At 50.2% G+C, this 23,134-nt stretch overlaps 1 protein-coding gene across 2 annotated transcripts in view; it reads left to right on the top strand.

Annotated features, from left to right (window-relative positions):
- Positions 1 to 10,728, top strand: part of DIP2A (disco interacting protein 2 homolog A) — a 125,584-nt gene extending 114,856 nt beyond the window's left edge. For both annotated transcript variants that reach the window (XM_075542171.1, XM_075542170.1), the window contains exons 32-38: positions 498 to 668; positions 2,417 to 2,478; positions 3,039 to 3,096; positions 4,994 to 5,068; positions 6,945 to 7,119; positions 7,717 to 7,840; positions 8,401 to 10,728. In XM_075542171.1, coding sequence (XP_075398286.1) covers positions 498 to 668; positions 2,417 to 2,478; positions 3,039 to 3,096; positions 4,994 to 5,068; positions 6,945 to 7,119; positions 7,717 to 7,840; positions 8,401 to 8,653 — 918 coding nt within the window. In that variant the 3' untranslated portion in view covers positions 8,654 to 10,728. The remainder of the gene's footprint in view (positions 1 to 497; positions 669 to 2,416; positions 2,479 to 3,038; positions 3,097 to 4,993; positions 5,069 to 6,944; positions 7,120 to 7,716; positions 7,841 to 8,400) is intronic.
- The last annotated feature ends 12,406 nt before the right edge of the window (positions 10,729 to 23,134 follow it).

Here is a 23,134-nt window from a genome sequence, read left to right as displayed (position 1 = left end):
GCCTGTAGCTTGGAAGGTTACAGGGCGTCACTGGCTCTAACGTGGTTGCCCTCCTGATGACCCCTGGAAACGTGGCCTTTGTCCTCACTCTCTTGCACCTGCAGGACGGCACATAGAAAGCCAGAAACCACCCTGGCATCTCCCAACCAGTAGGTTTAAGGGGTGCATGAGGCCTGCAAAAGGAGGGCCAGGAACAGCCCCGCTCTGGGCACACCACTAGGTCCCCCATGGCCCGGGGTGGAGCCAGGCAGTATCAGGAGGCGTCTACAGGAAGAGAGCAGAGGCAGGCCACAATGCAGTGGGCTGACTGTTAGCGTGCCAGCCTTCAGAGTCTAGGAGGCCCCACGGGGCCGAGGAGAAGAGAGGGGCTGTGTGTCCAGCCTGGCCTTTGTGCCTGAGCAGACCTGGGTCCAGGCGCGTGTGAGATCCCATGCAGAATTTCCAGCTAGACCCTCGGCGCTTCCCCCCACGTGCACCTGACTGCCACTTGTCCACAGATGCGGGGCGTGAACCTGTCCTGCGTGCGCACCTGCATGGTGGTGGCGGAGGAGCGGCCCCGCATCAGCCTGACACAGTCCTTCTCCAAGCTGTTCAAAGACCTGGGCCTGTCGGCGCGCGCCGTGAGCACCACCTTCGGGTGCAGGGTCAATGTGGCCATCTGCTTGCAGGTGAGGCTCTGCCCCTCTGGGGGCTTGGTGCTGGGGGATTTTCTGGTCATGTGGTAAGAATTGCCCATCCTCAGATCCTCCTAACCCCCTCCCCTCCCCCCGAAGCTGTTGACGATACAGCTACGAGAGGTATTTCCATTTTCAGAGCTTGTGAGGGCAAATCTGTCCTATGCTTATGAACAGAGGCTAGCTCGGAGAGCCGCCCCAAGTGGCGTTTGAACATTGACAGCTACCTGACCTGTAAGAACCTCAAAGCAGTTTATGCCATGCAGCTCGCACTGGAGAACAAGAGCAATCTAGTTTACTGTCTTATGTCCCCGCCTCAATTTGAGATAGCAACGTCAATTATGTGACTTTAAAGATTTATTTTTTAATCGCCTGGATTGATTTTTGAAGCTGCGAGCGCTCTTTGACTTCCTGAGAGGAAGCAGCGTTTCAGAAACCAAGTAGCCAGACTCCGTGTGCTGTTGGTGACTCGGCGGCCGTCAGAGTTTGTGCTGGCATCTCCAGCGCCTCCTCCTCAAGCCAGGTGGTGGGCTAGACAGCCGCCTTACCATGCTGAGGGAGAGCTGCCGGAAGGAGGGGCCTCGCCCGGCCCAGACCAGCCCAGATCTGGCTCTCTCCAGGGCGCTTGACTAGCCTCATCCCCTTCCTTAGAACCCCGCTGCCCGGGCCAGTTTGTGCAGGCCAAGAGGCCATGCTGCCAGAGCAGCATCGATCCGTGCCCCTTCGAGAGGCCCTGTACCTGCGCGGGGTGACCAGGCGCTCCTCCTGCGGCAGGCGCCGGGGTGGGGCCTTTTCTCAAGTCCTCTACCGCCCCTCCCGTCAGTGCCCACACCAGAGCCCACCTGCTGCTCCAGTCGGCCCGCTGGCTGGCAGGGAGGATCACGCGTGGGGCTTGTGGAATGACAGCCGGGTGGCAAGAGCCTCGCTTGTTTGTTGTTTAAGATACAGTGATGCCTTCTGTTCTCTCTCACTGTGTTTCTCATGTTCCTGCTGCCTTCTGTCTGTGTCTCCTCGTGGCTGTCTCCTCTCTGTCCCACTCTGCTGGCCTCCCTTACCTCTGTCAGCCAAACAGGCTGGGAAAGCTGGCTGAGCAGGTACGACCTCGTGTGTGTGCCCTTGCCCCACGCCTCCGCTCCAGGCGAACCAGAGCCGCCCTCGCGGTCTGACTTTGCTTTCAGTGAATGTTAACGGACGTGTCACGACAGCCCCTTTGTAACTGAACTTGAGAGTACAGCTGTCTTCAGAGGAAAATCAACCTTCATGGCATTGTCTTGGGAGGATGGGTTGCGTCTCACTCCAACGCAGGAGTGTTGTTTCCAGGGAAGATGTAGTATAGGGTCTGGCATTTCCCAAGAACGAAGTTGGTGTTTGATTGATTGATGGTTCTGAACTAATAAGACGGGCCACGGTGCCCTGTAGTCGATCGGGATGAGCTCGCAGGCGAGAAGGGAGAAATTGAGGTGCTCAGTCTTTACAGAACCAGGTTGGCTGGCTCGGAGCTGTCCGACCCTGCTGGCTGGTGGAAGCCCTCCCAGAACCCAGTGAGGGTACTCAGCGGGGATAGGATGCTGCCAGAGTTGAAGTTTAAGTTCTCTTGGCAGACATTTCACTCACTGTCACCGTGCACCTGCCCCGCCTGGGGCCCGTGCGCCCTCTGAGCAGAGCCTGGGTCTCAGGTCCTGGATGCAGGGGCTCTGAGAGAGGGCGGGTGGGCACGCCCTCAGCTGCTGCTTCCCTTGCAGGGCACAGCCGGCCCGGACCCGACAACTGTCTATGTGGACATGAGGGCACTGCGCCATGACAGGTGAGCCCCGCCCCCAGCAGGGGGCACACAGCGGGCGTGATCTGTGTTGCCTGTGGCCTCCCAGGCCCCAGGGGCAGGGGGACAGGGAGCCCGACCAGAGGGGCTGCGACACAGCAAGAAGAACCTGAAGAGTTGGGGTCCTTAAGACCCCAGGCACATGCACACATTCCCAGAGGGGCAGCGCTGGTGAACTCTCTGCCTGCAGTTTCCCCTGGGAAAGGGGCCCGCTGGGCACTTATGGGTTTGTCTGTGTCCGGGTGCTCTTTACGGTCCCTCCCAGCTTTGGGACGCAGGTCTCCATGTTGGTTCCTTATGTGGCCTCGCTGCAGCCCGATATAAACATGGAGGCCGGCGGGGTGGCAGTGTGTGGCCTGTTCAGGGTAACCCTGGACGCCACTGCCCACAACAGTCACCACTGGCTGTTGATGCACTGGCATCCTGGTCACTGTCATCAGATGGACAGATGTCGTGCTCATCAGTTCTGGTCACCTCACGGTCTGTTCAGAAATCACCATCTGTGTGGGCTGCCTATTCTGACCTTTCCCCCTTGTTAATTCCAGGGTGCGTTTGGTAGAACGGGGCTCTCCACACAGCCTGCCGTTGATGGAGTCTGGAAAGGTAGGGGACGCTTAGGCCTCCTGCGCAATGTCTCAGTCATCAGCTGCAGAGTGCTGGGGCCCCCCGGTGCCCTCGTGAATATCACCCATACTCGGTTGAGGCCGTTGGGCTTCTGTGGAGGGCGGCTTCTGCTTTAATCCTCCTGAGGCCACACCACACCCACTGCCAACTCACCAAAGCCTGTCGTAGAATTTCCTAGACTGTCTATCTGTATGGCAGCAGACAGCCTTGTCTTTCTCTCATGGAGTGGCTGAGGGGTTTGAACCACCGATCTCATTAGCAGTCTAATGAGATAGCCCGGCAGCACCCCCGGGACCCCCCCTTTCACTCCAGGTTCATAGAAATGACAGCTTCCTCTCCAAGGGCAACCTCAATGCAGAGCGTAGCAACTGAGATGCCTTGTTCGCACTCACAAAGTCCCAAGGGAGGGGGAAAGGGGGGAGGCAGCATGGAGAACTAGCAGCACAGAGGACAGATGCGCAGGTGATGGGTGATGGGGTGCTCAACCCCAAGCAGGGCCGGTGCGGGCCCCTCACACTGCAGAGGAGCATCTAGGAGGAGTCTGGTGCTTGTGAGACACCCTTCTTGAGGTGGAGAGCTCTGGCCTGACTCTGGACTGTAACGAGGTCGGGTGAGTAGGCTGAATGCACTGAAAGGTACCAGCCAGTTCATCCAGTTCCACAGGGCAGCCTGAGCAGCACACCTGTGCCCTGCATTTGCCAGATCCTCACCCGGATCACTAAGTCAACCCTGGAAACAGAGGACCCTGTACTTAGCAGATGGGCTGTGCAGCCGGGACAGGAGCCGCCAGGCCAGGAGGCACCTGCTCAGCGTCAGGGGCTGCAGATAGTGGTGGCCTGGGCCAGGCGGCATTCTGCGTGTGGGAGCCCCCAAGGCTGGGGTCAGTGTCCACTGCACGGCTCCCTTCAGCTGGAAGCAGGTCTGTGCGGTGTTTGTTACCCCATGTGGCTGAACCACAGTTGTTTAAACTCCACGCCATGCTCTCTGCCATCGAGTCAGGGCTGAATCAGAGCAAACCCTGTGGGTTTCCAAGCCTGTAACTCTTGATGGGAGTAGAAAGCCCAGTCTTTCTCCAGAGGGGCTGCTGGTGGTTTCGAACTGCTAACCCTGCAGATTGCAGCCTGACGCATAACCACTACACCACCAGGGCTCCCCCATAATTGTTTAGCCAACCATTTTGTTGGACTTTCCACCCACTCTTGGGTTACAAATCACTTGGGCCTGACTTGTGTTTTGGAAAGAAAGCTCTGGGTTTGGGGTTCAGATGGGCCAGGTAGGGAAGAAGTCAGAGTGGCCCCAGTGGGCCAGGGCCCAGAGAGCCAGTGACAGATGGGAAAGAGGACCTGGCACTGACCCAGGCATTGTCGGAAGGGCAGCCGTATTTGGCATTCCTATTGGCCTTCCTGTGGCTCCTGGCCCATCCTCACTCTTGCCCGAGGTAGACATGGTGAAAGGGAGACCAGGCCTGGTGTAGCCACACAATGGAGAGCCTGCTGCCCAGGATGAATAGAGAGAGGCTCAGGGGAGCCCTCGTGGGGCAGGCTGGGAGGCAAGGGGACCTGGGGGCTCGGCTTTGCTCTCTGAGGTCCACAGAGCTTGATGCAGACCCCTCGGTATGCTAGCACCCAACAATAGAGTCTGTCTGTGGGAACTCCGGTGGTCTTGCTAAGACTCACGGTGTGTATTCCCGAACATCTCTTGCCTCCTTACAAACCGAGTGAAACTTGGACCGACTTCTGTGGTTCCTGCCAGTCACATGCACTGTAAATCGCCTGCCCTGGGGAAGTGCTCTTTTATTTCGCTTGTTCTTAAGCTCTCTAAGAAGAAGTGCCTTACCCAGTGTTTTCTTGAGCATGGGACTCCCTCCTTCTTCCAGATTCTCCCGGGGGTGAAGGTCATCATTGCACACACCGAAACCAAAGGGCCCCTCGGAGATTCACACCTGGGAGAGGTGAGCACTGCGGACCTCGGGGGGGGGGGGGGGGGGAGTGGCTCGCGGAGGGCTGCCTGCACTCTGGTGTTGCTGCTCTTCACCCCACTCCCCTCTCTGGCCGGACACAGGCTGTCTTAACCATTTGGGAATGGGCGAGAAACTGCTGACTGTTTCACCAGCATGTACATCCTGTCCCCACCTCCACGAGGGGTTTCAGGGCCCCGGGTCCTCCCCGCGGGGATCCCGCACAGCCCTATAGCCGGCACTGCTACTTCCAGCAGCGGAGCCCCAGGGCCAGGGCAACTGGAACTGCTTTGCAGCAGTGGCTGCATAGTGTAGTTCTCGGGCCACCAAGGGGCTGGCCTTTCATAGGGAAGGCAGAGGAGGCTGCGAACTCCAATGCTGGCATGGGGGCCCTCACACTGCCAACCTAGGGTTGTCAAGGCCACAGGTGCCACCTCTAGAGATGGTCTGCCCCTCCTCCTCTGCCATGCCCTTTGCCTCCCTTGGGGCTGGGTGTTCTTGTGAGCTCCCAGGCTGCAGCTGAGGGTGCCTGGGCTCTCACTGCTGCAGAGCTGTAGCTGAGGACCAATCAGGAGCATGCTGAGCCCCTGCTGTGTCTACATGGCGGGGTCCTGTGGTCTACACACTTGCACCGTGTGCTCCCTGACACAGACTCCCCTTGCTGGGCCCTCCACTACGATGTGTCTCCATGTGGCTGCACGTGGCCCGCTCATCAATTGACCCTGTTAGTGTGGTCTGTCCTCAACTTTCACTCAGCCACCGTTTGATGTGAGGCATGTTGGGTCAATGTCTTGGCTCACGCACACAGGACAGAGACCTTCAGATGTCATCCCTGGGCCACGGGGAGGAGCCCTTGCCTGAAGAGAAAGAGAGTAATGTATTTGCCTGCATTTCATGTAGCTCCCTAGCTAAGAGATGCTGACAACAAAGCCGCACTTTTGCTCACTGGAATAGAGAACAAGAGGAGCTTGTTTTTGTTTTCCTCTTTCTTCCCTCCTTTTAGCGGGAGCTCTTACAGTTGTCATAGCATTCCACAATTCAAATAAATCAAGCATAACTGTACAAGTGCTACTACAATCAGGTTCAGAGCATTTCTTTCTTCTGGAACTCTTTTTATGTCAGCTCCCCTTTATCCCTTCCTTCCCCACCCTTTTCCCCAGGAACCCTTGTTGTTATTGTTATATATTATTATTATTAGATCATATATACATATATGTTTAGCCGTCCCTTACCCCATCCAATATATCCATTCACCTACAGTTCTGTTGTTCGCTCCCCTCGTGTGGTGAAACCGTCGTCATTGCTATCAGCTCCCCTTCCCACCCTTCCCACCACCTGTCTTCCCGCATCCTCAAGGAATCATTACTCCCATTGCTGTTTCTGAAGGGTCATCCACCCTGGCCTTCTTGCATCGAACGATCTGAATTATACACATGAACGTAGTAGGGCTAACAGTATTAATGAGGTGAAACATAAGCCTTAATAGTAAGGGGAGGAACTATTAAAGAACCAGAGGTTAGTTCTCTGTTTCATCGGTGCTCTACCACCCCCTGAATTTCTCATGCCCCTCTCTGTGCGGACCCTCTGTGAGGGCCTGTTCGATTGTCTTGCAGGTGGGTTTTGGGTCTCTACTGTGTCCACGCTCCTTCACATCAATTTGGTTGCTTGCTTTTGAACTCCTGATGCTTACTTTCATTGCCACCTCATGATCACACAGGCTGGTGTGCTTCTTTCATGTGGGCTTTTTTGCTTTCCTCCCCGATGGCCGCTGCTAGTTCACTGTAGGTTTTGCTAGCCTTGTCCATCAGCTGGGCCTGGGCTCTGCCGTAAAGCAGCATGTGTTTGACAGCATCCATCCCCCTGACCGCAGATCTGGGTCAGCAGCCCCCACAATGCCACCGGGTACTACACTGTGTACGGGGAAGAAGCGCTGCACGCTGACCACTTCAATGCCCGGCTGAGCTTCGGAGACACGCAGACCATCTGGGCCAGGACTGGATACCTCGGCTTCCTCCGGAGGACGGAGCTCACAGATGCCAGCGGAGGTGAGGGTGACCCGGGGCTGCCACAGTGCTCGGGGCGCTGGGTGGGGGTGTTCTGCCCACAGCCCTACCGCAGGCTCACCGTGGCCGGTGCTCTCTGTTGTGGAGACCTCCGTGCTGTGATGGCTCACTCGGTGGTTTTTGACCTCTGGGCTAAGCGGTCAGGTTCTCCAGTACCCTAGTGCTTCCTGGCACGCTGTTTCACCAACCTGATGCCAACCAGGAGCCCTGTGCTCTCACCAGCACGGCCCCTCTCTCCAAGACCCGTTCAGAGTTGTAGTCAGTGCCCATAGGACCCTGCGTGCCCCCAGCAGCTAACTTAATGCAACCAGGATGCTGATAATGGAGAAAAGCCATTTTAAACGCACATCCGTGGTGTGTGGCCGTACCGCCTCCGATGTGGTCACTGTCTGCAGAGATAACAGACCAACATATTAGTGACCACAGGGTCCAGAAGAGCAGCAGCCCCGCAGCCCTTAGGGGGCAGCTCCAGGTTCCAGAGAGTCCGTGTTGGGTTGGCACAGGCCTCTCAGGAGGAAGTCGGAGCAGCTCGGCTGGTGCACCCTAACCTGCTGCATGTTCGACCGTGTGCCCTTGCAGAGCGGCATGACGCCCTGTATGTCGTCGGGTCCCTGGACGAAACGCTTGAGCTGAGAGGCATGCGGTACCACCCCATCGACATTGAGACCTCGGTCATCCGGGCGCACAGGAGCATTGCCGAGTGGTGAGGGTCTGGGGCCCCTGGGGTGCTGCCGTCCAGGGCGCTCTGGGCGTGGGCCTCTGTGCTCAGGGACACGTTGGACCCTGCAGGGCCAGGTGATTCAGGGCTACGTGCCGAGCCTGGCTTACTCTCGAGATACACTGCTTCTAATCTGGTGGGTTTCTTTGATGTTCCTCTCTTCCTAAACAGTTTTAAACCCAGGGGCTCGCCCCAAATGCACACAATTCTAAGGTACCCCCAGTTCCAATCCTGAAATGTTTCTGCTTTCAACGCGAATTTCTTCATTTCGAGGACATGCCTCGTGAGTCCTTCGCTTTGCAGAGGGCGCATGTGGGGCAGGCTCAGCTTCCACATCAAGCCGTGTTCTTGATTCTTAGCAAGAACTTCCACCAACCCGTGTATGCTCCTGTGAAGCACACTTCACGTTACCGTTCAGTACTAAGTGCTGTTAGGCAGCAGTGCCCATTAGCAACAGGCAGCAATTTGCTCTTTGCGCCTGTGTTGTCTGTTGCTTGTTTCTGGATGTCACCCTGGCCCGATGGCCTCTGTCTTCTCCCCTGCAGTGCCGTCTTCACGTGGACCAACCTGCTGGTGGTGGTGGTGGAGCTCGAGGGCCTGGAGCAGGATGCACTGGACCTGGTGGCCCTGGTGACCAACGTGGTGCTGGAGGAGCACTACCTGGTCGTCGGCGTGGTGGTCATCGTGGACCCGGGAGTGATCCCCATCAACTCCCGGGGGGAGAAGCAGCGAATGCACCTGAGGGACGGCTTCCTGGCCGACCAGCTGGACCCCATCTATGTCGCCTACAACATGTGAAACTGCACACACTGACAAGAGAGGACCAAGAGGAGAGACTTACACTGCCAGAATGCCGCCTTGGGGCCCTTGAGACCCGTCAGAAGTGATGTAGCACGTGGACATGCTGACATGTGTCCAGCCACGAGCCTTCGGGGGGACTCCATCACTCCTCAGTGCTGTGACGATGTGTAGGCGCAGGGCCCAAAGTCTCGGCTCAGCAAGCGTTCCCTGGACTTAGCTAAAGACATGTTTCGACTTGCCAAGAGCACTTCCAAGCCACGAGTGAATGTCTGTTTGCACAGGTGGGTGGCCCAGCACGGGCACCGCGAGCAGCTGCAGGCGGGCGTGCAGCCGTTCTCTGCTGTAGGACGAATTTGCACTTTGTCTCCCTACGAAATGGAACTCCTGATTTTTAAAAGTCAATGATCTGTTCCCACACCAAATGAGAAATTCAGTGATAGAACTTAAGCTGGAAAACAAAGGGAAAAACTTTGCACAGGCCCTCCGTTTAGCTGCCTCACTCCTGCTTCATGGGAAGGCAGGTGAGCCCAGGAAGGCTGATGGGGAGGCGGGTGATCCCAGGCTTTGTGGCACAGGCCACGGCTGTTCCGTGTCCTTCCTTTGCCGGTTTCTCTACCGAGACAGGCGTACCTGACTGCCTGCGGATAGTCACTAATATGCGGCAGGTGCCAGGCTGGACTGTCGAGTTAGATAGATGCGCTGTGTCAGCAAGAGAAGCCAGCATCGAGTTTAAACCACTCTCCCAAGTCTCTGCCTTCATGCAGTTTAGTCCAGTTGCTTGTTTCCATAGCATCCCAGTAGTGACCCTCTCGTTACACCGGGTTTATTCCAAGTCCGTGGTTGCTGAAGCGCCAGGCTCCCCGCTCCGAGCAGTTCTGCGTTGGGAACGTGCTGAAGTAACCGGCGAGGGGAGAGCTTTGTCTGACATTGAAGGCGGACATGTCCCCACCCTCCTCGGCTGCCTTCACATGTTGAGTTGAATGCACATAAAATTTGGCCAAACCATACCCAGGTATTTTATTTCGACTTGACTGATCCAAGTGATCTAATCTTAGAGCGAACCTGAATCAAAGGAAGGAATGTAAAATCCTTTAGCTACTTTTAAGAATTTGAAGTCAAGCACGAAGCTACGACATAGATTATTTTTATATCGCGAATAAAGAGTACATTATGAAGTTGTTGGGTTTTATGGGGACTACGGGTGGGAAAACCTAGCATCGTGCATGTCTCACGGAAGCAACCGGGCTTTTCCAGAATTAGTTGGGAATTAGCCTGGATCAGTGCCTAACACAGCTGCGAATTCTGCCCCGTCGTAAAGTCTCCGTCCAAGGAGTCCGACTGAGCGGGCGGATTCTCACATCGTCCTTTGACTTGGCTACAGGTCGCAGCGCACATCGTAGCTCGCTTTGCCTATGGTGTTAGAAGCAGTGTAGGATGTTGCCACATACTGGAATTCTAATTATTCGACTGTAATTATGTATAGAATCTGTGTAACTTATTGTTTGACAGACAGACAGACATTTTAGCCGTGGATTAATGGACTTTCCTTATGACAGAGTGACCGGGGAGGGGAGAGAACTACCTAACCGCAAGGTTAATGTTGTAGTTTTATAGCTATTAAAATACTGTAAGACTTTTGTATTGAAAGATCAGTGGCAGTAAGACAAGGCATTCTTGTAAATTAGAATTTTAATAAGTACATTAAAATGTGTAAAATTTACTCTGGGAATTCTGTATATCACACTAAAATTTTTTATATCATTATGTTAATAAAAAAGTTATTGACTGTTTATAATTCTATATTTTGAAATTTGTGAAAAGGTTTTTTAAAATGCCCCCCCAATAGGATGTATATTGTTATGCTTTTTTTTCTGAATATAAAAATAATTATGCTTATCACATTAAATCTAGAAAGCACATTATTAAAGTATAAAGAAGAAAACTAAAAAAATTCTATAATCCTACCTCTGGGCTATAGCGGCATTAGTATTCAATGTAAATCCCTGAATTATGTTGAATACTATGAACATTTTATTATTAGAATCATATACTTATTTTATAATGTTTTGTACTGAATAAATTACAAACTTTTCAATCTGTTACATATATTCTTCTACATATCATTTGAATGACGGTACAGTATTCCATCTTATCGGTGCACCCGGACTAAGTGTGGCTTGCTCTAGCAGTGTGGTGGTGGACCTCCTCAGAGACATGCTCACACTCCCACGATTGCTGCCTTGGGCCTAATTCTCACAGGTCAACTGAATGGATCAGTGCGGTGTCATGTTGAGGTTTGGGAGAGCCCTGCTCTCCAGAAGGGCCAACTAGTCGTACCAGAGAGGCCTCTGTCCCAGCCGCCCCAACAGAGATGGAATGAACTTCCCCCAGGACTAAAGTAATATACCTTTGCCACTTTAATAGGCAAGTAGGTGCTTAATTTCTAATGGTGCTGAAAGTGTCTTCATGCTGAGTTCTATTTAGAACGGGTGGTGTTTTGCGTGCTGGACTTTTCACGTTTGGCTCGTCGGAACCATTTGAAGAATACTAGCGTTCAAGTAGCCTGTGCTTGATCCTGGGGGTCATCTGCATGTTGAGCCTACTGGTTTTCACGCAGGTTGTTTCAGGTCAGTGTTTAACTGTTTTATGCACACTGTGCTTACATGTACTGCATTTCAGATTATGAAGACGTCCGATCATGTCAATTTGGTTGTACTGAAATGCTCAGCACGACCCTACATGGCAGGGAAGTAACTTACACGCAGTGTTTGCTCCGCTCCTGCCGCAGACTGTCAGCAAGCTAGGTGGACCTGCCAGCAGGCTTTCCAGATCCTTCGAAAGAGCAAGAAGGCCTGCCGGTGACTGTCTCCATGGTAGTATACGTCGTCAGGGAAGTGTTTGCATGGCACTCGCTGTGTGTGCCAAGAAGGGGAAGGTAGATGGTCTCTCTCACGTGATTCTTTGTAAAACTAGCTACGTGCAAAACTGTGAACCCAATTGTTTTTACATTTTTTTGCTTCAGAGTAAATTGTGTTAACATGAAATGGTCTTTAAAGACTCCAAGCAGGTGGCCAGGCTAACGTCCCCTTCCTCCCGTCGGTCCTCTGAAAACCCGGCCCGTTGTTAGCCTCGTCTCTCGGGGGTTAAGTGGGAACTTTTCCATGTGTCTGCGTGTGAGATGCTTCCAGAAGGGTCGACAGGGATTGCCAAGGGCGGTGGAAAGTGAGAAACAGAATGTGGGGCTTTATCCCAAGACTCTAGGGCAGCGGTTCTCAACCTGTGAGTCGCGACTCCTTTGGGGGTCGAACGACCCTCTCACAGGGGCCGCCCGATTCATCACAGTAGCAAATTACAGTTATGTAGTACCAACGAAAATGATTTTATGGTTGGGGGCCACCACCACATGAGGAACTGTCTGGAAGGGCCGCGGCGTGAGGAAGGTGGAGAGCCGCTGCTCTAGGGGATTGAAAAGGCCATATGTCGTGAGTGTGCATGCCACGTGCAGCTTCAAAGTTGGAAAGAGCTTGGGGGCCGGATGCACTGCCCCATCCCACTCGCTGCAAGAATGAGCTGAATGTCCAGGTGTCGCTGGGTGCCCACATGCTGCGGTTGTAGAGAGGGGAACACAAGTTCAAAGACAAGCGGTGTTTAGCATTTAGTTCACATTAAAAAGTAGGGATGAATGACGGACTTCCAGCACAGGAAGCTCCCTAGATCCCCACCCCAGCTGAAATTATTTTTTAACTACCCATTTAATGCCTCCAGAAACGATCCTAATAAGGCCTTACAGGAAATGAGTAAACAAATAATCAAGAAGATCAACAAAAATTCAGTATGGAAAACAAGAAGCTGTTGCCTTTGAATCAAGGCCATGCCTTCCTGTCCCCACAACTCAAGGAAGCTCCTTTCCCAATGGAAACAACCAAGACACAAGTCCCTCTCCCTTCAGCTCCTGGTCAGCGCTTTCTCCCGGGAGGGGCAAGGGTCAGCGTTTCTCAGCCTGCATCAAGGTGTCCCCGTTGCTGAGATTAAGTTCCAGGTGAGCATAGTCAAGGGGTAGGGGCTCCCTTTTTTCACTCCCCCCATTTGCCTTAGGCACTGAGCTGCAGAGCTTGCTGAGACCTGGATTGCCCTTGCCCCAGCTCGTAAGGTGGTAAAGGTCCACTCCAGGAGAGGCAAACGGAGAAAATGTGAGGTGGCTCTTGCCCCTCCCACTGAGCGTCCAGCTCCCAAAACGGGGTGTCACTCCAGAGGTCTGGCTCAGAAATCTGACCTGGAGGGAGGAGCGATCTGTAAGATCGTTCCTAATGTGCTGGTGAGAGGAGGGGTAATGTCTTGGCCCGCTAACTTCAAGGTTAACAGTTTGAAACCAGCAGCCATTCTGCAAGAGGAAGATAAAGCTTTCTTCTTCAGTCAAGATTTCCGGTCTCAGAAGCCCACAGGGCTAGTTCTGCCCTCTCCCATTGGGTCGCTACGAGTCAGAATGGGCTCAATGGCAGCAAGTTTGTTTTGTTTTTAGTCTGTCCTCATGAGAAGCTGTTCTGGCACTGTGGCTTAGGTGTTGGACTGCTATTCCAAAGGTTAGCAGTACAAACCCACCTATTGCTGCTCCAGAGAAAAATGAGTCTATCTGATCTTATAAAGATTTACAGTCACAGAAAGTTTATGTAGACTCGCGGTGAGTCGGAATTGATTCAAAGGAACTAGCTTCATTTGCAGCAGATCCTGGAGAAGTTCCAGCTTACGGGCCCTCCCAAGAACACTGAACGTTGTAAAAGGCAGTTGGGAGAGAATGGTAGTCAATGAAGATATACTGTGGGCCAGCTAGTTTGCATCAGGAAAAGACAGCTGGGAAGAGCCCTTCTGGGGTCAGAATAAACCTCAGATATTAACCTAGGGAACTGTTCCCTCAGAAGAGTCTACATTGGGTTGACCCACAAGGTCAGCAGTTTGAACCACCAGCTGCTCCTTTGGAGAAAGATGAGATTGTCTACTCCTGTGAAGCTTTTCAGTCTCAGAAACCCCAAGGGGAAGTTGCACCCCGTTATGATGTAGGATCGCCATGAGTCAGAATGGGCTGACTGGCAGTGAGTGCACCATGGAGCAGTTTGTGCCCTCAGGGCAGTGGTTCTCACCTTCCTCATGCCGAGACCCTTCCATACGGCTCCTCATGGTGTGACCGCCCCCAACCATAAAATTATTTTTGTTGCTACTTCATAACTGTAATTTTGCTACTGTTATGAACCAGGTGACTACTGTGAGAGGGTTGTTCCACCCCCAAAGGGGTCATGACCCACAGGTTAAGAACTGCTGCCTTAGGGCATCGTTGAAAACCATAATCAGTTGGTTTTGAACTATGCTGGCAAAGAATCTGGAAATTGCCATGGACTGCCACAAGAACAAGCAACTCTGTCGTGGGAGACATCCAGCCAGCGTGCTCCTTGGAGGCCAGGATGACAAGACTTTGGACATGTTGTCAGGAGAGACCAGTCAGTCGGTAGAGGAGGACTTTATGTTCCGTAAAGTATAGGGGCATGGCAAAAGGAGGGCCCCGACAGGAGGGATGGACACAGTGGCTGCAGCAGTGGGCATAGGAGCGGTGGTGAGGATGGTGCAGGACGGGGCAGGGTTTTGTTCCGTTGCCCATAGGATGGCTACGGGCTGGAGCAGAATAGTGGGGTGTGTTCAGGGAACTGGAAGATAAGAGCCTTTCTCAAGCCAGCCGTGCCCAAACGGGCGCCTCCCCTAGGGGCAACATTAGAGGCTGAACATTCCAGGGTGGGAGAGGGAGTAGAATTCACTAAAAGAATCCAGTAGTCACTAAACAAATAATTCACAGTAACAAGCCACCTGGGAAGGGGGGGGAGGGGACAAGTACTCAGAGCTATGACAGTACAGTATCTGAAATGTTTCTTACCCAAAATCATGAGACATGCAACTGTTGGCTTCCTTAAACCAAACAGTATGAAATGCATTGGGAAGCAGGCCAGGGCAACTGTAACAGATGTCAGACTTAACAGACCTTAAAGTGGTTATTCTAATATCTTCAAATAGCTAAAGGAAACCATGATAAAAGATAAAAAAAGAGAGAAAGGTCTGATGACAATGTCACAAATAGAGAATATCAGATAGGAATTGTTAAAGACAATTCAAAAGGAGTCATGTGGTTGACAGAATGGCAAGGGGTATCAAGTAAATAACACCCCTAAGATCGTCTGTACCCAAACTTCATCTTCGCTTTCCTGTAAATCAGGCCACCAACCTTGACCAATAAGATTCAGATAGCACTTTCACCCTACTGGTCCACACAATACTGACAGCACTTCAATAGTAAATTGTATAAGCCGGTCGGAAATAAACTGCTTTTGCCTCTGCAGTTTGTTAATATAAGCCAACCGTCGCTGATATTCAGGGACATGATTAGTACCTTTCCAAATGTGGCTGAATGTTCCATGATTTTAAGATTCTCCTTTGCCCCTTCAGAACCTCATCTACTAGATTCATTGTATGATTGGCACAACGGCATTACAGAAAGAACCAGATGAGAACTTTCAGTTTCTGGCCAGAGAGGTAGCGTTTGGAAGTCACTCTTGTTCTCCCAACAAGACAAAAAGCCAAACGAACTGACGATGTTACCAAAGAACTGAGTCACCGGGAAGCTGCCGCAAACACCTGGAGAGACAGGCAAATGTAGAAGGTCAGTAGTTACAGAGAGCAGCTGTAGCCAGTTTGGGTAAAATAACAAACACTAACACGATAGTTGGTGAGCTGTCAGGAGCTCAGCGTGGACTTGCCTGGTTGCTGAAGACTCTGGAGGACTTGACAAGAGACTTGCACAGCGGTGTTTGTTGCCTCACTCTTCACGATTGTCCAAAGGTAGGCACTACCTACAAACTGAGCAACAGATGAGTGAATAAATAAAATGTAGGACAGACATGTATTGGAATACTACCCAGCCAGTAGAGGGAATAATCTTGAAGGCCCAGATGGGGGATATGAAGACAAACAATAGCTTCACATTTTGATATTTTTGTTTAATAAACGTTGCTATGACCTTTTAACTTTTTGACTTACCCTTTTATACTGGACCTGATTTAGAATATATAAAGACTGCTGCAAGATAGTGCCACCCAGCTGGTGTGAGATTTTTGTCTTCTGAAGGCCATTCCACCGTGCTCTTGAACCCACTGCTTCAGGATGCTGGGGCACAGGGTCAGAGCAGTGAGTTCTATGACCACGGACCCTCTGCTGCATTGCATTTGCTCTCCAGTGAGTCCCCCAGTCTGAGGGCAAGGCTGTGAGGATATTGCAGTGGTGGTACTCTTGGCATGAACACTGTCTGCAGAAAAGGCAAATTCATATCTAGAGTAAATCTTCCAGTAAGAATAAAATACTGCCCTTTCCGTGTGAGACTTGCTCCAAAGTACTAAGCTTGCCACCAGCTGATCACCACTGATCACCCCAAGAGTGGTTCTGTCTCGGGATTCAGTGTTAGTTCCTGCTGCTAGGAGACTAGGCACTTGGAGGTCACTGTAGCCAACTCACCCTTGACAAGTGGAGGTTCATATTGCTGAGCCCATGCATACACAACCTGCCACTGACCACTTAGTTCAGGATCCCATTGGGCAGGAGGAACAGGAGTGGCCAGGGAAAGAGAATGTCTGGTTTCTGTAAAACATCATCCTATTCACTTGATTGTTAAAAATCCTCCTCTGCAGAGGCCACCAGTTGGTGATTGTTCTCATGAGACACAAATATGTAGCTTCACTTTTTTTTTTGCTCAATAAGAAAGACCTCTTGACACGCCTCTTCCAACCCCACTTTTCCAGCAATATTCCAACCATTCTTCCTTCCCAGCCCCTGCCCAGGCGTCAGACCTTGCTACAGACCAGATCTACACTCTCCGATCGAGCTGTTTCTCCTTCCTAGCAAAATGAACCACCAGGTGCACTGCTGGCAGTTCTACCATTTGGAGAATTTTCTTCTCACCTGTCCTTCCAGAAGGTTCCAGAAAGGGGCTGTAGTGATGCCACTGTCAACTTTAGAGAGTTGCATGTATAAGCGTGCAGCATGAACTGTAAACCAGGCATGAGTTTTCTCTTCCTCAGTCCCCAGTCAGAAAGTGCTCCCCATGAGGCCATAGGTGCATAAGGAGAGGGAAGGTGTGTTCGTCCAGGTTGCCTAGAGAAACAAATTCGTTGATAGTCATGTGTGTAAGAGAGCTTTATATTAAAGAGCAATTGTATATTGAGAAAACATCCCAGTCTAGACCATGGCCATAGTCTAATATTAGCCAGTATGTCCAATACTAGTCCATAAATTCCTCTTTAGACTCACACAGCACATGCAATGATACCAAATGCAGGAAGATCACAGCCTAGTGGGTGGAAAGTCTTGTGGATGCAGTGGCGGTGGAAGCATCTCAACCCTGGTGTGTGTCTCCATGTGGCTCCTCTAGCTCCACAGCTCTGGCTGCCATCAGCATGGTTCCATGCGGCTTGTCAACAGGAAGTGAAGCCAGGACTGTGGCCCTCCAGAGAGAGGAAGTTCCCAGAATCCTCATGAGAAGGTCAATCTACAAGGAGTCATCACCAGGCTGTGATGGACACACCTTTACTCTTAATATCCTCATGTTAACATGAGATTATATGTAAGTACCACAGAAGGTACGTGACGAGAATGCAGACTATGGACATTTCAGCCATTTCTTCCTGCAATGTGTGCCTTCCAATCTACTTGAGCCTGATCTTGCCTACACCACTTCCATTTCATGATGGAGGACTTCTGAACACATCCAACTCCATGACTCTCCGTTTAGACAGCACTCAGTCCATCAGATGCAGCGGCGGCTGAATGGTGATATAATGCCCCTTCAATCTTTCTCTGCTAAGACCCAGTAACAAGGCAAGAACTCTTTAGAAAAAGGGAGTCGTTAATCTGCAGAGGACGGCAGGACTTTGCTCTCAACACGAAGGGTCGGCGATGTGATTCACTAATGGGGGCCTGTCAAACTGCATCTCTAGCTGCCACTGCCACTTCAGGCATCATTGGGTGAGCTAGATCGTATGCCCACGGGGTAGAGCAGTTGTATGACAGCCTGAACCAGTAGCAGAACCTGCCTTGTTCTGGGCTCTGCTCAACACCAACAGCCTCTTGAGTCACTTGACAAAGGAGCTGCAATAGCGTCTCCAGATGTGGGACCTGTCACCTTCAACAAGGGCCATCAGGTGTGTCGCCTTCTTAATAGTGAAAGGGGCCAGAGGTAGTAACTTAGCCTCCACTTCAGTGGGAATTCTCAACACGTCCCACAACACTGGACTCCTAGAAGTTTCACCGAGTTAGAAGGCACTTAAGTTTCTGTCAGATTAATTTACCAGTAAGTCTCGCATCACTGATACTTCTTCCTTACTCGCCGTCAGAACCATGTCGTCGATGTAGTTGATCCCTGTGATGTCCTGTGGAAGGGAAACTCTAGCCACGGTTTCTGTGAACCAAATTATGACATGATGCTGCAGAGTCGCTGGACCCTGAGGTCAGACTGTGAGTCTGTATTGCTGGCTTTGCCATCTGAAGGCAAATGACTTCTGGTGGTGCTTCACAAGCAGAGTCGAGAGGAAGGCGCTAGCCAGGTCCATAGCATGTCAGGCGCTAGGAGATGTATTTGCACACGTGATGGAGCCACCTCTGGAACAGTAGCTGAAGTTGGAATCACCACCTCGTTGTTGTTAGGTGCCAGCAAGTAATTTCCAACTTCTAGTGAGCCGCTGGACAGCAGAACACACCACTTCCGCCCTGTGCCGTCTCATCGTTGCTGTGTTTATCAGTGCTGTAGCCACTGCCAATCCATCTTGTCCAAGGTCTTCACTTTTTACTGACCCCATCCCAAGCATCCCGTCCTTTACCAGGGACTGCCGCTTCCTGATAATATACCCTAAGTAGATGAGATGACGTCTTAGCACCCTTGCTCGTAAGGAACATTTTGATTGTCCTTCTTCCAAGACAGATTCACTTGTTCGTCTGGCATTGCATCGTACTTCCGATATTCTTTGCTAACCTAGTTATTCAAATATAACAATTATTCCCTAGTCTTCCTCCTTTGTTGTCCAGCTACTGCATGCATATGAGGTGATTGAAAATACTATGGCTTGGGTCAGGCTCACCAGAGTTCTCAAAATGACATCCTTGTTCTTAAAGCCCTGAAAGGAGGCTCGTACGGCAGACTTCCTCGATAGAGTATGTCATTTGAGTTTTCATTGCTGCCATCAAGAGCATTGGCTGTGGGTCCAAGCAAAGTTTCAGGCCTTTCTTGGGCCAGTTGTGAATTTTTCCTCTTTACACTTAGCGATTCATACTTAAGGCTGCAGGTGTTGATCTTCCTCAACAAGAGCATCATCAACTCCTCATCACTCTCAGCAAGCAAGGTTGTTCATCAGCATGTCACGGGTTGTTCGTGTGGCTTCCTCTCCTTATGCCACCTTCTCTTCATTTAGCCCCGCTTCTCTTGAGTATTTGCTCATCACAGAGACTAAGTAAGGTAAACAGATTCCACTCTGATGCACATCTTTCCTAATTTTAAACAACACTGCATTCTCTTCTTAGCATCTTGATCCATGTACAGTTTAAACACGAGACCCTGCGTGTTCTGGAATTTCCATTTTGCTCGGTGTTATCCAGGGTTCATTATGATCCACCCAGTTGAATGCCTTTGCGTAGTTAATAAAATACCAATAAACATCTTTCTGGTCTTTTTTGCTTGATATTCCTCATTTATGTCTTCTCTGAATCTGGCTTGACTTGTGGCAGCTCTTTGTTCATGTTCTTCTGTAATCATTTTTAAATGATCTTATGCAAAATTTTAGTTGCATGTGATGTTAATGGCCTTGTTTGATAATTTCTATGTTCTGTTGCATCATCGTTCTTTGGAAATGGGCACCGATATGGGTATCTTCCGGGCACTTGGGCAGGTAGCTATTTCCAAATTTCTTATCATGGACGAGTAAGTGCTTCCAGCACTGCATTAATTGTTGATCCATTTCAGTGGGTATTCTGTCAATTCCTGCAGAGGTTTTTCTTGGTTTTGCTACTGCTTTTAGTGCAGCGTGGACGTCTTTCCATATTGCTGGGTTTTGATCATATGCTACCGCTTGAAATGGCTGGGTTGGCCACTTCTCTTTGGTATGGCGACTCTGTATTACTCCCACATTCTTTTGATGCTTCCAGCTTCGTTCAACATTTGACCCATAGAAAACAAACCAAGTGCCCATCCTGACTGACGTGTGAGAGGGCAAAACTTCTCCCTAGGGTTTCTGAGGCTGCAGCTCTTCACAGGAAGACAGAGCCGCATTTTTCTCTTGTAGAGCAGCGAGTGGTCGCAGACTGCCGCCTGCAGCCCAGCGCATGCCCCCCGTCCCCCCACCTCCACTCCCCCGTTCTTTCAGCTTGGGAAATACTGGACTTGTTCTTCCGTTTTGATTTTCTGACTCCATTGCTTTTCCCATTTCATAATAATATTTATCTTCTTGAGCTACCCTTTGACATATTCTGTTTAGCTCTTGTTATCATTTCTTCCATTCACGTCAGCTACACTATGTGCAAGGGCAAGTTTCAGAGTCTTGTGACATCCATGGTGATCTTTTCTTTCTTTCCTTTTGTGGATGACCCTTTTCTTTCTTTATGCATGATGTCCTTTATGTACCTGTGGTGGTCAGCACAACTATAAGGACTGGGAACCCCAGGCTGGCAGGTAGATGGCAGTCTTCTTGCTTAGGGACTGCAGAGGCTGAAGAGTCCAAGGTCAGCAGGTGGAGAGCTAGCAGGGTCCTTGCTCACAGGCCAAAGGCTATGAATCTCACAGCAGGTAGACAATGTGGCAGGCCACTGACTCAAGTCCCAAGACGGAGCTCAGATGATGAGCTCCAGATCCAGGATCTGGAAGCGGGATCCAGACCAAGCAAAAACTCAATGGTTAACTCTGATGTTCGCAAAAAGGGGCCACACCCTCAAAGGAACTCCCTTTTAATTGATTGACTCTCATAGCAGATCTCATCATGGTGTGATTATATTCTACAAGTCTTAACATAGGGGGTGATTTTAAGTACCTATTTCTTTGAAATGGAGAGCTGCCGAAACCTGTTCACTTGAGTGACCCTGCCGGTATATGGACTACTGGTGACATAACTTCCAGCGTCAAAACCACACATAAGCCACCACAGTATAGCAAACTGACAGACAAGCAGATAGCAGTGGGGCATTATGAGATACTGAAAATTACCCAAATAGCAGTAGAACCTTGTCAGAAATAGTGCCCAAAGATGAGCCCCTCAGGTCAGAAGATACTCAAATTATGGCCGTGGCAGAGCCACCTTCTCAAAGTAGAATTGACCGTAATGACACGGATGAGGTAAGCCTTCTGGCGTAAAGCCCCCTGGATCTACCTTTGCTGATGACGCACAACTTAAAATGAGAGGAAGTAGTTGCACGCATCAATTAATAATCAGAATATGGAAGATAAAATGTATGAATCTAAGGGAATTGGAAAGGATCAAAAATGAAATGGAACACATAAAGATCAATATTCTAGGTGTGAGCTGAAATGGATAGGTATTGCCATTTTTAATCAGAAAACTATATGGTTTACTATGCTAGCAATGACAAATTCAAGAGGACTGGTTTTGCATTTATTATCAGAAAGGATATTTCAAGATCTATGTTGAAGAATAGTGCTGTTTCTGATCCGATAATATCTATCCACAACAAGGAAGTCCTGTCAGTACAACTAGTACTCAAACTTGTGCACTAACCATTAAAGCTAATGATTTAGAAATGGAAGAATTTTATCAAAGTCTTTAGAAATTGATCAGATATACAATCAAGAGGCATTGTTAATTATTGGTGGTTGGAATGCAAAAGTTGGAAACCGGAAGGAACAGTAGTTGGAAAATCTGGTCTTGGTGATAGAAATGAAGCTGGCACGATAACGTTTTGCAAGACCAGCAACTGCTCCATAGCAAATGCTTATTTTCAACAACACAAACGACTATACGTGTAAATTCTCCAGATGGACTGCACGGAAATCAAATTGACAACATCTGTGGAAGAGACAACCGAGAAGTTTCTTATCTGCAGTTAAAACGAGGTCCACTGGAAAAGACCACCATTTGCTCATCTTTAAGCTCATGTTGAAGCTGAAGGAGTCCATGGGAGCAAAAATATGACCCTGTGTCTATCCCACCTGGACTTTGAGAACATCTCGAGATTTGACGAATTGAACACTGATGATAAGGAGGCCCGATGAGCTGTGGGAGGACATCAAGATGTCATTCTGAAGAGAAGAAGGACGAGACCACAGTGGATGTCCAAAGAGACCCTGGCACTTGTTATCAGTCTTAGAGCACCTGAGGCAAATGGAAGGTACAATGAACTAAAAGAGCTGAACAGAAAATTACCAAGGGCCACTTGAGAAGACAAAGTAAAAAATTATAATGCAATGTGCTAAGAGTCAGAAGACCAAAAGGGAAGAACACGCACAGAATATCTCAAACCAAAAGAATTCAAGAAAAAAGTTCACGCCTCAAGTTGAATTATTGAAAGATTTTATGGACAGAATATTGAATGATGCCGGAAGCATTAAAAGAAGTTGGAAGGAATGCATGGAGACTCACTGTACCCAAAAGAAGTAGTGGACATGCAGTCATTTGAAGAAGCAGCATCTGAGCAAGAGCCTATAGTACCGAAGGAAGAAGTCCAAGCTGCACTGAAAGCATTAGTCACAAACAGGCTCTAGGAATTGACGGAACACCAACGAAAACGTTTCAACAAGCTGATAAGCCCTGGAACCATTGACTCGTCTATGCCAGGAAATCTGGAAGACAGCTACCTGGCCAACTGACTGGAAAAGATCCGCACGCCTCCTCGTACATTGCATATTGCCAGGAGCCTAAAAGCTCGCAGGCAGACTTCCGAGGCGCTGCGTTTGTTCCCGGTGCCTGGAGCAACGGTGGAAGCAGGAGAGCAAGGAATGCGAGGAGAACATGGAATGTCTGGCTAATTGCAACTGCTTGCTTTCCCATTAGCCAAGCAAAACGGAATGGTGCTAGCTACCATTAGTGAGCATTCTGGTCAAAGTTTCTATCGAATACCCCTAATCGAAAAAGAAAAAATGCAGAACAGAATTCCAAATTCTTTCATAGACTCCAGACTCTATGCCAAAGGGGTTGGATGAACCCCTGAAATGGTTGCCCTGGGATAACCTTTAAACCAAAAATAGCCCCGGGAGTCTTCATACAACCAATAACATAGTCGAACTAGTAAAAAATGTCTTCCTTGATCATTACGCGCTTTGAGGAGCAATCATTGGATCAACATGACAACAGCTGCTCCAGAGCTTCAACAGCAACACCGGGGGGCAGGGAGTTGATGGGAATAGTGGAAGGACGTTGGGGGTGGGGGGCAGGAGGGCGAGAACGGCTGCACTGAACT

Source organism: Tenrec ecaudatus, chromosome 2 (genome assembly GCF_050624435.1).
Source record: "Tenrec ecaudatus isolate mTenEca1 chromosome 2, mTenEca1.hap1, whole genome shotgun sequence".
NCBI lineage: Eukaryota > Metazoa > Chordata > Mammalia > Afrosoricida > Tenrecidae > Tenrec > Tenrec ecaudatus.
Note: the sequence above shows the minus strand (reverse complement) of the source record. Positions and strands in the feature narration are given on the sequence as shown.